Consider the following 13,860-nt stretch of genomic DNA (forward strand, 5'->3'; position numbering starts at 1 on the left):
TAATGAAACTGGAGAAAAACTGCAAGTTCACCCCCATTACTGTAAAGCTGTTGCTCACAATCTTCCTGCTGATTCAAAAGATGGTGCGATGCTGCTTCTACACACACATAAGAAATAAAGAAGAAATACAGGGAGAAAAAGAAAGAGATCCCAAAACTGGCAATTTCATGTAGAATGAAGGCTTTTAATTGAGTCAAAACAATAAAATTAAACCCACATGACTGCATGAGAATACAGTGTTACTTTGAATGCAGCAGGGGCATTTGCAAATTTACTTCTGATGCATAGAACTCTTTTCATAGAATCATACAGCACAGAAGGAGGCCAATCGGCCCGTCGTGCCTGTGCCGGCTCTTTGAAAGAACTATCCAATTAGTCCCACTCCCCCTGCTCTTTCCCCCTAGCCCTGCAATTTTTTCCTTTTCAAGTATTTATCCAACATCCTTGTGAAAGTTATTATTGAATCTGCTTCCACCGCCCTTTCGGGCAGCGCATTCCAGATCATAACAACTCGCTGCGTAAAAATATTTCTCCTCATCTCCCCTCTGGTTCTTTTGCCAATTATCTAATATCTGTGTCCTCTGGCTACCGACCCTCCTGCCAGTGGAAATAGTTTGTTCCTATTTCTCTCATAGTTTTGAACGCCTCTATTAAATCTCCCCTTAACCTTCTCTGCTTCAGGGAGAACAATCCCAGCTTCTCCAGTCTCTCCACATAACTGATGTCCCTCATCCCTGGTACCATTCTAGTAAATCACCCTCATGCACCCTCTCCAAGGCCCTTTACACCCTGAAATAACTTTGATCAGACAACTTTAAGAAAGGCATCTCGTTACCTGTAGGCCTTTGGCTTTAGTTGCCAACACCCCATTGAAGGGAATCAGCAAAAGCATGACTGCCAGCCCTGCCAAGACTGACGGCCCCAGCTCCAGCCACAGGAAGGTGATGGCGACCACAATCTGCAGTGGGGCTGACCACAACAAATGGATGAAGTTCGTGACATCGTTAAACCGCTGTGCGTCCACGGTCATCAAGTTCACAATCTCGCCCACCGTCGATTCCTTGCGGATTGCGTTGGACACCGTCAGGGCCTGTTGAAAGAGAAAAACCCAAACTTAGTAGAGCTCCGATTTTGACCTAACTACGCTCCGGCAGGGAACGTGGGTCGGGTTAGAGTCGGACACCCGTTTTACGCCCCGCCCGATTATACCCACCCCCCCGACTGTACCCTCCCCACCGATTGTTCACCCTCCTTACCCGTGGAGCCAAGTTATTGGTGACGTTTGCTCCTATCATTTGGTTGTTTTGAACTTTGGGCCCAGATCTCAACTGAGGCCTGCCCTGGGCTGGTCGAAGCTCCACTGGGCCAAGCAGAGCACATCTGGCCAGATTCCAGGGGCAGGCACGCCCCCCCCCAAACACCTGTCGGGGAAGCGGGCGGAAGTGTCCGCCCTGTATCCGCACCCCTCCCTGTGCAACTTAGAGCGCCGTTGAAAATGGGGGGGGGGGGGGAACCTGGTGGAATTCCTTCAAGCGAGAGCTAGACCTGTTTCTGGCTGGGGCGGAGATCACTTCGTACAAAAGGCAGGTAACGTATGACATTTATCGGGGTCAGAGCGGTCCCCTGGGCGAGTTTTGATTGCCTAAAGGAGGTAGGAGAGCAATTTCCCAGGTTTTTTTTCCCCCAAAGTGGTCTGAGTTTTTATCTTTTTTTTCCTTCTCTCCCAGGAGATCACATGGTTTCGGGTGAAATCCAGTTCACCCATCACCCCCCTGTGCTCGCTGACCTACATTGGCTCCCGGTCCGGCAACGCCTCGAATTTAGAATTCTTATCTTTGTGTTGAAACCCCTCCATGGCCCTCGCCCCCTCCCTATCTCTGTAACCTCCTCCAGCACCACGACCCTCTGAGATCTCTGCGCTCCTCCAATTCTGGCCTCTTGCGCATCCTCGATTTTCCATCCCTCCACCATTGGCGGCCGTGCCTTCAGCTGTCTAGTCCCTAAGCTCTGGAATTCCCTCCCTAAACCTCTCCGCCTCTCTCTCCTCCTTTAAGATGCTCCTTAAAACCTACCTCTTTGACCAAGCCTTTGGTCACCTGTCCTAATGTCTCGTTATGTGGCTTGGTGTCAGATCTTGTTTGATAATCGCTCCTGTGAAGCGACTTGGGGACGCTTTACTATGTTAAAGGCGCTATATAAATGCAAGTTATTGTTGGGGTGGGGAGTGTATATATTGTGATGGACAAGGTATCACGATGTGTGGGAGGCTGGGTGGACCAGAGGGTCTTTTCCTGTCTGTCATTGTTCGTATGTTTGTATGAACTGGGTTCTGCCCCATTTTACACCATAGAATCATAGAAAATTTACGGCACAGAAGGAGGCCATTCGGCCCATTGTGTCTGCACAGGCCGAAAATGAGCCACCCAGCCTAATCCCACTTTCCAGTACTTGGTCCGTAGCCTTGTAGGTTACGGCACTTCAGGTACTGTTTAAATGAGTTGAGGGTTTCTGCCTCTCCCGACCTCTCAGGCAGTGAGTTCCAGACCACTACCACCCTCTGGGTGAAAAAATTTCTCCTCAGCTCCCCTCTAATCCTTCTACCAATTACTTTAAATCTATGCCCCCTGGTTATTGACCACTCTGCTAAGGGAAATAGGTCCTCCCTATCCAATCTATCTGGGCCCCTCACAATTTTGTACACTTCGATTAAATCTCCCCTCAGCCTCCTCTGTTCCAAAAGGAACAATCCCAGCCTATCCGATCTTTCCTCATAGCTAAAATTCTCCAGTCCTGGCAACATCCTTGTAAATCTCCTCTGCACCCTCTCTAGTGCAATTACATCTTTGTGGTGACCAGAACTCTACACAGTACTCAAGCTGTGGCCTAACTAGTGTTTTATACAGTTCCAGCATAATCCCCCCGACTGCCAGAAATTCGGCAGATTCGCGCAGTTTCAATTGCACAATCTCTATCCTTCAAGATCTCCATGTAGGAGCCGTTCTCTGGTACGTCACCTTCTTGTAGACTGCGGCTGTAATGGCCGTCCTGACCCTCATCCCCAGCAGGAAACAAGAGTGGAAATACTGCTGCAGCAACAGAGACTGAGTCAGGGCAGTGACGAAAAGCAGCACAGCATAGACATATCCCTTCCACTCGTAGATGGATGGGTTCGCGGTAAAGGAAATCAGCAGCCTGTTTGTTCAAAAAGGGGACAATAAAAATTAAAATTAAGACACCACAGGTTAGAGACAACATCTGAAAGAGAAAAGCTGGGTTAATATTTCACCAGATCAGATGCGGCCATGCAGGAGGCGGCCCTAAAACAAACAGGCAGGGAGAAAACAGCGCGAGATCGAGAGTTTAAATACACTAAGAGGCAGCTACCTTCACAACCTGCAAATATAGAAAAAGACCTGCAACTAGTTCATACCGTCACACTCCTGGTGTCACAGTGCAGATGGTCACACTTTATTACAGATCAATTATTTTTAAAAGAGAGATAAGCAATTATTTTGCAATGGGTTCTTCTGACCTGCAGCCTGAAATTTACAAGCAGTACGATTGCTCTCTGATTGACCCCAGGAGTTTACACGCAGCTACGACTGTCTGGATTTGCCCATTTAGACCACTTCCCAGACCTCTGCTTAGGCCCCATCTGGAGATACTGTGTTCAGTTCTGGGCACCGCACCTCAGGAAGGATATATTGGCCTTGGAGGGGGTGCAGCGCAAATTCACCAGAATGATATTGGGGCTTAAAGAGATAAATTATGGGGACAGGTTGCACAGACTAGGCTTGTATTCCCTCAAGCAGAGAAAATTAAACGGTGATATAATTGAGGTGTTTAAGATGATTAAAGGATTTGATAGGGTAGATAGAGAGAAACTATATCCCCAGGTAAGGGAGTCCAGAATAAGTGGATAAAATCTTAAAATTAGAGTTAGGCCATTTAGGAATTAAATCAGGAAGCATTTTTTCACACAAAGGAGAGTGGAAATCTGGAACTCTGTCCCCCAAAACGCTGTGGATGCTGGGGGACAATTGGAGTTTTCAAGCCTGAGATCCATAGATTTTTGTTGGGTGGGGTTATCGAGGGATATGGAGCAAAGGTGGGTGAATGGAGTTGAGGTACAGATCAGCCGTGATCTAACTGAATGGTGGAGCAGGTTCGAAGGGCTGAATGGCCTTCTTCTGTTCCTACCTTCCTATGAACACAGGAACCTGAACAGACCCAGATAGCAGTTAAATATCACAACCATGCTCCAGACCACAGGGAATTCATGAGCAATAAAGAAAAAAGGGATTGCATTTATATAGCGCCTTTCATGACCTCAGGATGTCCCAAAGCACTTTACAGCCAATTAATTACTTTTGAAGTGTAGTCACTGTTGCAATGTAGGAAACACGGCAGTCAATTTGCGCAAATCAAGATCCCACAAACAGCAATGACCAGATAATGCATTGGCCCAGGACACCAGGGAGTACTCACCTGCTCTCCTTCAAATAATGGCCATGGGATCCCACCTGAGAGGGCTGACAGCGCCTCGGTTTTAACTTCTCATCCGAAGGACGGCATCTCTGACAGTGCAGCACTCCCTCAGTACTGCACTGGGAGTGTCAGCCTGGATTATGTGCTCAAGCCTCTGGAGTGGGACTTGAACCCACGACCTTCTGACTCAGAGGCGAGGGTGCTGCCCCCTCAGCCATGACGTGCAATAAAAATAATAAATATTGTACAGCTTAGAACGGGAAAAAATCTTTCTGCAGAGCCCTCAGGTCAAGTGCCTTAATGTATGACACATATATGACATTCCAGAATCAGAAAGCTCAGAAAGATATTGCAAACAGCGGTTAAAGATGGCCTGAGAACCACTGAGTGGTTCTCAGGCCATCTTTAGCCGCTGTTTGCAATGACGCCAGTCTGGGATGCATGGCGACGGGAGAGAGTGGTTCCTCCTCCAGGGTCTTCACACCAGTGGGAAAAATAACATTTTCAAAAAAAAAAGTCAAATAAATGAAAGATAAGTTTATCACTTTCCACCCCCCCCAACAAAGGGGGAGGGATATTTTGGGGGAAAAAATCCCCCCGTACTCTCCTTCCCTTTTAACAAACCGTGCAGCCGACCTAAATAGGAGTTAGACTTGGCTTGCAGAGCGTCAGCTTGGCTCAGCCCCAGTCAGCAAGTTGTGGGTTAAAGCCTCACTCTGGGACTTGAGCTCACCATCGAGGCTGACACTCCAGTAAGGGAGTGCTGCACTGTCAGAGGTGCCGTCCTTCGGATGAGATGTCAAACCGAGGCCCCATCTGCCTGCTTCCAGTGTTAAACAGTGTTTGGATCGGTAACCAGAGGACACAGATTTAAAATAATTGGCAAAAATGCCAGGGGGGAGATGAGGAGAATTTTTTTTTACGCAGCGAGTTGTTCTGATCTGGAATGCGCTGCCTGAAAGGGCGGTGGAAGCAGATTCAATAATAACTTTCAAAAGGGAATTGGATAAATACTCGAAGGGGAAAAATTTACAGGGCTACGGGGAAAGAGCAGGGGAGATGGGACTAATTGGATCGCTCTTTCAAAGAGCCAGCACAGGTCCGCTGGGCTGAATGGCCTCCTCCTGTGTTGTATGATTCTATGAAACATCCACGGTACTATTAAAAGAAGAGATAGGAGTATTCCTGGGCATCACAATTCCCTGAATTCAACTCCAATAAAAAGTCTGAAACGAAAAGCAACAGAAAATGTGGGAACGCACGGCAGGTCAGCCAGCACCTGTGGAGAGAGCAGACGGGTTAAAGTTTCAGTCGCGGACCCTCCTTCAAAACGGAAAAATAAGAGGCAGGAGGGCATATTTAATCCGCCTCTTACTTTCTCAGGACTGAAATCAAGCTGCGCAATATTAGCAGCAGATGCATAAACACAATGGTATGAAATTTCTCAGACTGCTGAGGGTTAAAACAGCAAGAACAGCAACAACAACAACTTGCATTTATATAGCACCTTTGACACAGTAAAATGTCCCAAAGTGCTCCACAGGAGCGATTATCAAACAAAATTTGACACCGAGCCACATAAGGAGATGTTAGGACAGGTGACCCAAAGCTTGGTCAAAGAGGTAGGTTTTAAGCAGACAGAAGAATCCTGAACAAGCTGATAGTGCATTTGTTACTAGTGCTGTACAGCATGATCCCAGTTGCACGAACTGTCCCCAGTCTGATCGTGCAATTATCTCAATATCATAGGAACTGGAGGAGGCCATTCAGCCCCTCGATCCTGTTCTGCCATCCAATTAGATCATGGCTGATCTGTATCTTAACTCCATCTACCCGCCTTGGTTCAGTATCCCTTAATGACCCTTGCCTAACAAATATCTATCAATCACACTTTTGACATTTTCAATTGACCCCCAGCCTCAACAGCTTTTTGGGGGAGAGAGTTCCAGATTTCCACTCCCCTTTGTGTGAAGAAGTGCTTCCTGACATCACCCCTGAACGGCCCGGCTCTAATTTTAAGGTTATGCCCCCTTGTTCTGGACTCCCAACCTGAGGAAATAGTTTCTCTCCATCCACCCTATCAAATCCTTTAATCATCCTTTAAACATCTTAATCATCTTAAACAGACACTCTGGTGAACCTGCGCTGTACCCCCTCCAAGGCCAATATATCCTGCCTGAGGTGAGGTGCCCAGAACTGAATGCAGTACCCCAGATGTGGACTAATCAGAGCTCCGTACAGCTGTAACATATCTTCCACCCCTTGATATTTCGGTCCCCTTGAGATAAAGGCCAACAATCCAGTCTTTAAAATTATGAAAAGGTTTGATAGGATACACGAAGAGATGTTTCCACTTGTGGGGAGACCAAAACTAGAGGCCATAAATATAAGGCAGTCAGCAATAAATCCAATAGGGAATTCAGGAGAAACTTCTTTACCCAGAGAGCGGTTAGAATGTGGAACTCACTACCACATGGAGTAGTTGAGGCGAATAGCATAGATGCATTTAAGGGGAAGCTGGATAAACACATGAGGGAGAAAGGAATAGGAGGATATTTTGATAGGGCTGTATGATGTAGGGTGGGAGGAGGCTCATATGGAGCATAAACACTGACACAGGCCATGGCCTGTTTCTGTGCTGTGAAATTCGATGTGATTTCACTAGCCTTCATTCAAAACCACTCACTTCAACAGCTGGGGGTTCACAAACAGCAGCACATCGTGGCAGAATTTAAAAATGGCCCCCTTGATGAGGATGTGTCGATAGGTTTTCATCATCGCCAGTACCATCCAGCCCTCGGCCGTCGTCGCTGACGATTCCTCCTTCTTGGGCTTTTTCTTTTTGTCTTTCCTGCTCTTTTCTTCCTAAACGCGAAAAAGAACCAAATCAGATTACGTAACAAAGACACGACACCGGAACGGGATGTGCGCAGATCGCTCCGCGTCTCGCGCTCCCATTGGCCGAGGAACTCGGGAAGCGCCGGATACACGGCCGAAGGCTTCGGTCCGAGTCTCGCTGGAAATCACAACAACTTGCATTTATACAGCGCCTTTAAAGCAGTAAAAACGTCCCAAGGCCCTTCACAGGAGCGTAAATCAGACAGAAAAATCTGACACCGAGCCATATAAGGAGATATTAGGACTGGTGACCAAAAGCTTGGTCAAAAAGGTAGGTTTTAAGGAGTGTCTTAAAGAAGGAAAGAGAGGTAGAGAGGCAGGGAAGTTTAGGGAGGGAATTCTAGAGGGTTTAAGCGGCTGAAGGCACGGCCGTCAATGGTGGAGCGATGAAAATCGGGGATGCGCAAGAGGCCAGAATTGGGGGAGCGCAGAGATCTCGGAGGGTTGTCAGGCTGGAGGAGGTTACAGAGATACGGAGGGGTGAGGCCATGGAGGGATTTGAAAAATTACACCTCGTGCCTAGAACCGGTGAGTTGCAGATGCCAATCGGGAATCCCGATGGATGCAGCTTATCAGTCGGGGTCTTAGGAGAATCGTCTGGCTCCGATGGTGAGTCGTCCCGCAGGTAGGTCCTGGTGGGGGGGGGGGGGGGCGCGAGCCGAGCCTGAGAGCCCAGGCCGGCAGCGGCCCGCAGTATTGTTGTGGAGCTTCACCAGGCTTCGCACAAACACAAATATATAAAAGTTAACTTACCTTTATGTCAACGGCCTCAAGTGGTTCCTTTAAGGGGAGATCAGGGGCGAGAGATCCCGCCTCAAAATTGGTTCCCTCCCCTCCCCCAATGCTAATTTTTCACACAAATCACGGGCGTGACGCAAACCAGATTCTCTCCCTGAACTTCATTCATAGAAACACGTAGAAGTTACAACACGGAAACAGGCCGTTCGGCCCATGTCGATGTTTAACTGAACTTAAAAAGGAAATTGGACAAATACTTGAAAAGGAAAAGTTTGCAGGGCTATAGGGAAAGAGTGGGGGTGTGGGGCTAATTGGAGAGCTCTTTCAAAGAGCTGGCAGAGGCGCAATGGGCTGAATGGCCTCCTTCTGTGCTGAACAGAGATCAGAAGTTAGAACCCTGGCTGATTTTCCCTCCTAATCCCATGGAACCCAAGGGCAGCTATAGTCACCAATTTCTCAACTCAACTAAGATAGAACCCCAGAGCTTCTGGTCCATATGGCTTAATTTTACACTGGGCAGTGTGCCTTTACCCACTAGCACAAAAGGGTTGCACAATGTAATGCAACACAGTACAGAAGGCGAGGTTTTGTACCCCACATACCATGATTAAGACGTCCTGACTGACAGTCCTGCTGACACCGTTCATTTGTTCTGTGTCTTTGTGGCTTTCCTTTTTCCGCTCTTTTTCCATCTTCCTTTGCACCTTCTTCAGGCCAGATGTCGTGTGTCGTTCGAACTCGGCATAAACGTATTGTGTTTTATCAGCCTCGTTCAACTCCCATAGATGCTTTGTCTCCAGGGGTTCTCTGTAGCTCTTCATCATCATCCTGCCATGAGGCATCAACAGATTAATTACAGCCTATCGTACAATTGATAGCATATTAAAAATCTTACGCCCGGGCTCATTTCCTGTCCACAAAAACCTTACTTCCTGTTGTCACGTTTTTGTCACACTTTTGTGTCAATTCTTGCCATTGTAAATTCCGATGTCCACATTTATAATGGAAACTGCCTATGTAAACTTGTCATGCTGTGATTACAGCCTCCCGCCAGTGGTGATGCTGTAGCACCTTAACTTTGCGATCGCCCCTGATTCTCAGCCTGTACGACAGGGAAACTCCTGCGCTCCGACCAAATCTACTCCTCTGCTTCCCAAACTGCTGTGAGTTTTGTTATTTAACTATAAATAATAATACAAAATCAGAGTATATCATATACAAATAAGGACAGAGTGTAATACTTTAAAATTGAATATATACTTGAAAAGGAGAAATTTGCAGGGCTGTGGGGAAAGAGCAGGGGGAAGTGGGACTAATTCAATAGCTCTGGCACAGGCACGATGGGCCAAATGGCCTCCTTCTGTGCTGTACGATTCTATGAAAATAGGGATTAAATTACATCTGCACACTGGTACAATGATTCGGCGCCCTCTAGCCCTGCTTTGCCAGAAGACTCTCCTTGGTCCTGGCGCCCCGTGTGTAATGCCATGGGTGACTAATCCCCCTTTTCATTGTTTATTTTTCTTTCTAATCCCCCTCTCCATTACTCCCCCTTCCCTTCTGAAGAAGCAGCCCCATGTTCCGAAACTATCCTGCAGGTGCCAGCTGTTAGCCACTTTTTGATACCTCACCAAAGTGACTTGCTGGCTTTAATATTCCTTCTCATACTCCTAAAGATTCTCTGAACCAACAAATTCGGAGAGTTTCCCTTACCCGTTAAACCAGTTGAAGGTTATTTGGCTGAGAAAGGATGCAGTTACCTGTGGATTCTAAGAAAAGAGAAGACAAGAGACATTTGCATTTAAACTTGAATTATCAACTAATTGGATCTCTCTTTCAAAGAGCCAGCACGGGCACGTTGGGCCGAATGGCCTCTTTCTGTGGTCTACGATGCTATGATATTCTACCGCCACCAAAATGTGGCCTCGGATCCAGTAAATGATAAAAATGGTTTCTTCACAAAACAAAATGATTAAATGACATGGTGGGCTAACGCACGGACAACTGAGTTCAAAACCAGCCCAGACTGAAGGAATGAACGTCTCCTTGGCCTGCCGGTTATAAAGGTCTTCATTAAACTGATTTTGGGGCTCCTCACTCCAATTATCAGTGGACACAAAACTGCCTCTCAGTCAGCCCCATTTGGTACTGAATTAGGAAACTCATCCAGAAAGGAGATAAGAATGGTGAGTGTGGGCCAGTGGGAAACTGTCTGACTGTTACTGTTGAGTACATTGCTGTTAGTTTGGGGTCAAAGCACAGTCTCAAGACAGTGTAGAGGGAGCTTTACTCTGTATCTAACCCGTGCTGTACCTGCCCTGGGACTGTTTGATGGGACAGTGTAGGGGGAGCTTTACTCTGTATCTAACCCGTGCTGTACCTGCCCTGGGAGTGTTTGATGGGACAGTGTAGAGGGAGCTTTACTCTGTATCTAACCCGTGCTGTACCTGCCCTGGGAGTGTTTGATGGGACAGTGTAGAGGGAGCTTTACTCTGTATCTAACCCGTGCTGTACCTGCCCTGGGAGTGTTTGATGGTACAGTGTAGAGGGAGCTTTAATCTGTATCTAACCCGTGCTGTACCTGCCCTGGGAGTGTTTGATGGGACAGTGTAGAGGGAGCTTTACTCTGTATCTAACCCGTGCTGTACCTGCCCTGGGAGTGTTTGATGGGACAGTGTAGAGGGAGCTTTACTCTGTATCTAACCCGTGCTGTACCTGCCCTGGGACTGTTTGATGGGACAGTGTAGGGGGAGCTTTACTCTGTATCTAACCCGTGCTGTACCTACCCTGGGAGTGTTTGATGGGACAGTGTAGAGGGAGCTTTACTCTGTATCTAACCCGTGCTGTACCTGCCCTGGGAGTGTTTGATGGGACAGTGTAGAGGGAGCTTTACTCTGTATCTAACCCATGCTGTACCTGCCCTGGGAGTGTTTGATGGGACAGTGTAGAGGGAGCTTTACTCTGTATCTAACCCATGCTGTACCTGCCCTGGGAGTGTTTGATGGGACAGTGTAGAGGGAGCTTTACTCTGTATCTAACCCGTGCTGTACCTGCCCTGGGAGTGTTTGATGGGACAGTGTTGAGGGAGCTTTACTCTGCCTAGTTCCTGCGATAGAATATGTTCTGTTCCCAGCACTAAAGCCCCCACATTGATGAAAATTGTAAAAACAACCTTCTTTGCAGCAGCTTTTTCTTCTGAAGATACGTCAGAAATGCAGGAGATGACGATGGAGATGCATTCAAGACCGTAGGAGATGCAATACAATGAGAACCGTGGCAAATCAGGAGCACTACCCTGTGCAGCAGTGAGACAGAGGGGAAAACACAGTCAGTAGGAAGACACCATTGCTGAGTATCACCATCAGTGGTGTAAGGAAACACCAGTTCTTGTGCAGAGGACGGAGAAGCAGGTGTGATATATTAGTCACTGTTAGAAATGGCCTAGCCCGTTCCAATGGGAGCTCAGGCCTGGTATTCAATCCTGCAAAGTCATCCATCTACACGGATGTCCAGGATTAAAGCTATTGCCTGCCAGTGGGTCAACATCTGGAACTGAGGATGACGGGAATGTGGACGTCGACATCTAACAGTGATACCCGTGTTGGGGTCCCGTCATTGGTGCTTCCAGCCTACAGTCTATATTGCACCGTGCCGTGGTTTGGTGCTGACCTCAAGCTCACCTACTCTTCCATGGATTCTGGCCGAAGGTCAGAGGTCACATTTAGGGTCACGTGCCGAGCCCTCCGCGACAGTGTAAAGGAGCTGCAGACTAGTCCTAAGCTGGATCCTTTTCATCTCCCCTCTCCTTTGGGCCGTGACTCTGGCAGGATACAGCTCCCATGGATACCCTCTAACTCCTCGTCTAAGTGGCCATTCATCATGTCCGAGTGCTGGCAGTCTATCCGATCATAGGCATCAGAGCTAAGTTTTATCCTGTCCTTACACACGCCCACACACTTTTCCGCAGGGGCTGTTGATTGGAAATAAGGACTCAGAACCCTGGCTGATATTTTCCTCCTTGAGCCCCATAATCCAGGCCGACACTCCCAGTGCAGTACCGAGGGAGTGCTGCACTGTCGGAGCTGCCGTCTTTTGGATGAGACATTAAACCGAGGCCCCATCTGCCCTCACAGGTGGACGTAAAAGTTCCCACGGCCACTATTTCGAAGAAGAGCGGGGGAGTTCTCCCCGGTGTTCTGGGCCAATATTTATTCCTCAACCAACATCACTAAAAAACAGATTATCTGGTCATTATCACAATGCTGTTTGTGGGATCTTGCTGTGCACAAATTGGCTGCCGCATTTCCTACATTACACTTCAAAAGTGACTACACTTCAAAAGTACTTCATTGGCTGTGAAGCACTTTGGGGAGTCCCAAGGTCGTGAAAAGCGCGATAGAAATTCAAGTCCTGCCTTCTTTCTTTCTTTTCCTTAGCCAAGAGGCACGAAGGGCAATTTTGAGATCCCAACTGCTTCTAAGATTGTCTAACTCGGTGGAAGTGAATTTCTAACCTATTCCAGCACAATCTGAGGGATGACACAGGGCCTCCCTTATACACGGTAAATAACAGGGTAGATTTTTTTTTGATGGGAATGGAAAGCGGGCGGTGACGGATTGACCGCCCATTGACTTCAGCGGAAAGGAAAATCAGGTGGGGGGGGGGGGTGTATAGCGGGCTGCCGTTCCACTACCGCCCGCTTTCCGCCCGCCCCTCCCCCACCAAAAGTTAAAAGCCCCCCCTCCCACTGTAGCCAAGATAAATCAGGATTTCCCACCTGTTTAATGGTCAGCCTGATTAGAGTCTGCAGCATAAAGACACCACACAGGACGGACAACAGCCAGAAGATGAAGAGGAAAGGAGAGTCCTTGTCATGGGCCCGTCTTCTGCTCTCCTGGACCAGCAACACCATCAACTAGAACAGGAGGGGAGCAGGCAGTGAATGGAAAACTGATGCCAGCACTAGCCATATCCTTCTATTCCTTCCTCCCTCATGTGTTTATCCGGCTTCCCCTTAAATGCCTCCATGCTATTCGCCCCGACTACTCCTTGTGGTAGCGAGTTCCACATTCTCACCACTCTCTGGGTAAAGAAGTTTCTCCTGAATTCCCTGTTGGATTTATAGGTGACAATCTTATATTTATGACCCCCAGTCTCTGGTCTCCCTAAATAGCTCTCAGGATATTACTACACACAGTGACAGAGGAATTCTCACTCAATCATATTTAACACCAGATCACATAACTCACACTCGGGATCATCCGTTACATCCCCTGTGAACTACTCAGTAACCGCTGCAGTTTGACGCTTTCCCCATTTTGACCTACGCTACCAGACAGCAGGAACATGGGGCTTTAAAACATGACATTTTGCGGAATGTGATTTCATGAACTCGAAACACAGATCTTTAAAAGATTCCTTTGCTCAAAGGGAGATAAACGTTTGAAATAATCTATCAGATAAAGGAGTGGAAATAAGGTTAGTCCGGGTATTAAAGGGATGAGTTTCAATCAGCCAAACGGCCCTTTACTTATCCTTATTTTTTTTCCATATGCTCTTAAGATCTAGAATTCTTTGTGTATAGAGAGAAACTCTTTCCGCTGATGGAGCAGTCCAGGACAAGGGGACATAACCTTAAAATCAGAGCCAGGTCATTCAGGAGAGAAGTTAGGAAACACTTCTTCACACAGAGGGTGATAGAAGTGTGGAACTCTCTCCCACAAAAAGCAATAGATG

General features: G+C 47.5%; 1 protein-coding gene across 1 annotated transcript in view; it reads right to left on the minus strand.

Annotated features, from left to right (window-relative positions):
* Positions 1-13,860, minus strand: part of abcc2 (ATP-binding cassette, sub-family C (CFTR/MRP), member 2) — a 74,654-nt gene that overhangs the window by 45,797 nt on the left and 14,997 nt on the right. Inside the window, exons 4-10 of the mRNA XM_068002004.1 lie at positions 12,902-13,039; positions 11,297-11,419; positions 9,838-9,893; positions 8,727-8,952; positions 7,175-7,353; positions 3,015-3,192; positions 836-1,090 (exon numbers count right to left, since the gene is read on the minus strand). Coding sequence (XP_067858105.1) covers positions 836-1,090; positions 3,015-3,192; positions 7,175-7,353; positions 8,727-8,952; positions 9,838-9,893; positions 11,297-11,419; positions 12,902-13,039 — 1,155 coding nt within the window. The remainder of the gene's footprint in view (positions 1-835; positions 1,091-3,014; positions 3,193-7,174; positions 7,354-8,726; positions 8,953-9,837; positions 9,894-11,296; positions 11,420-12,901; positions 13,040-13,860) is intronic.

The sequence above is a fragment of the Heptranchias perlo genome, chromosome 21, assembly GCF_035084215.1.
Source record: "Heptranchias perlo isolate sHepPer1 chromosome 21, sHepPer1.hap1, whole genome shotgun sequence".
Taxonomy (NCBI): domain Eukaryota; kingdom Metazoa; phylum Chordata; class Chondrichthyes; order Hexanchiformes; family Hexanchidae; genus Heptranchias; species Heptranchias perlo.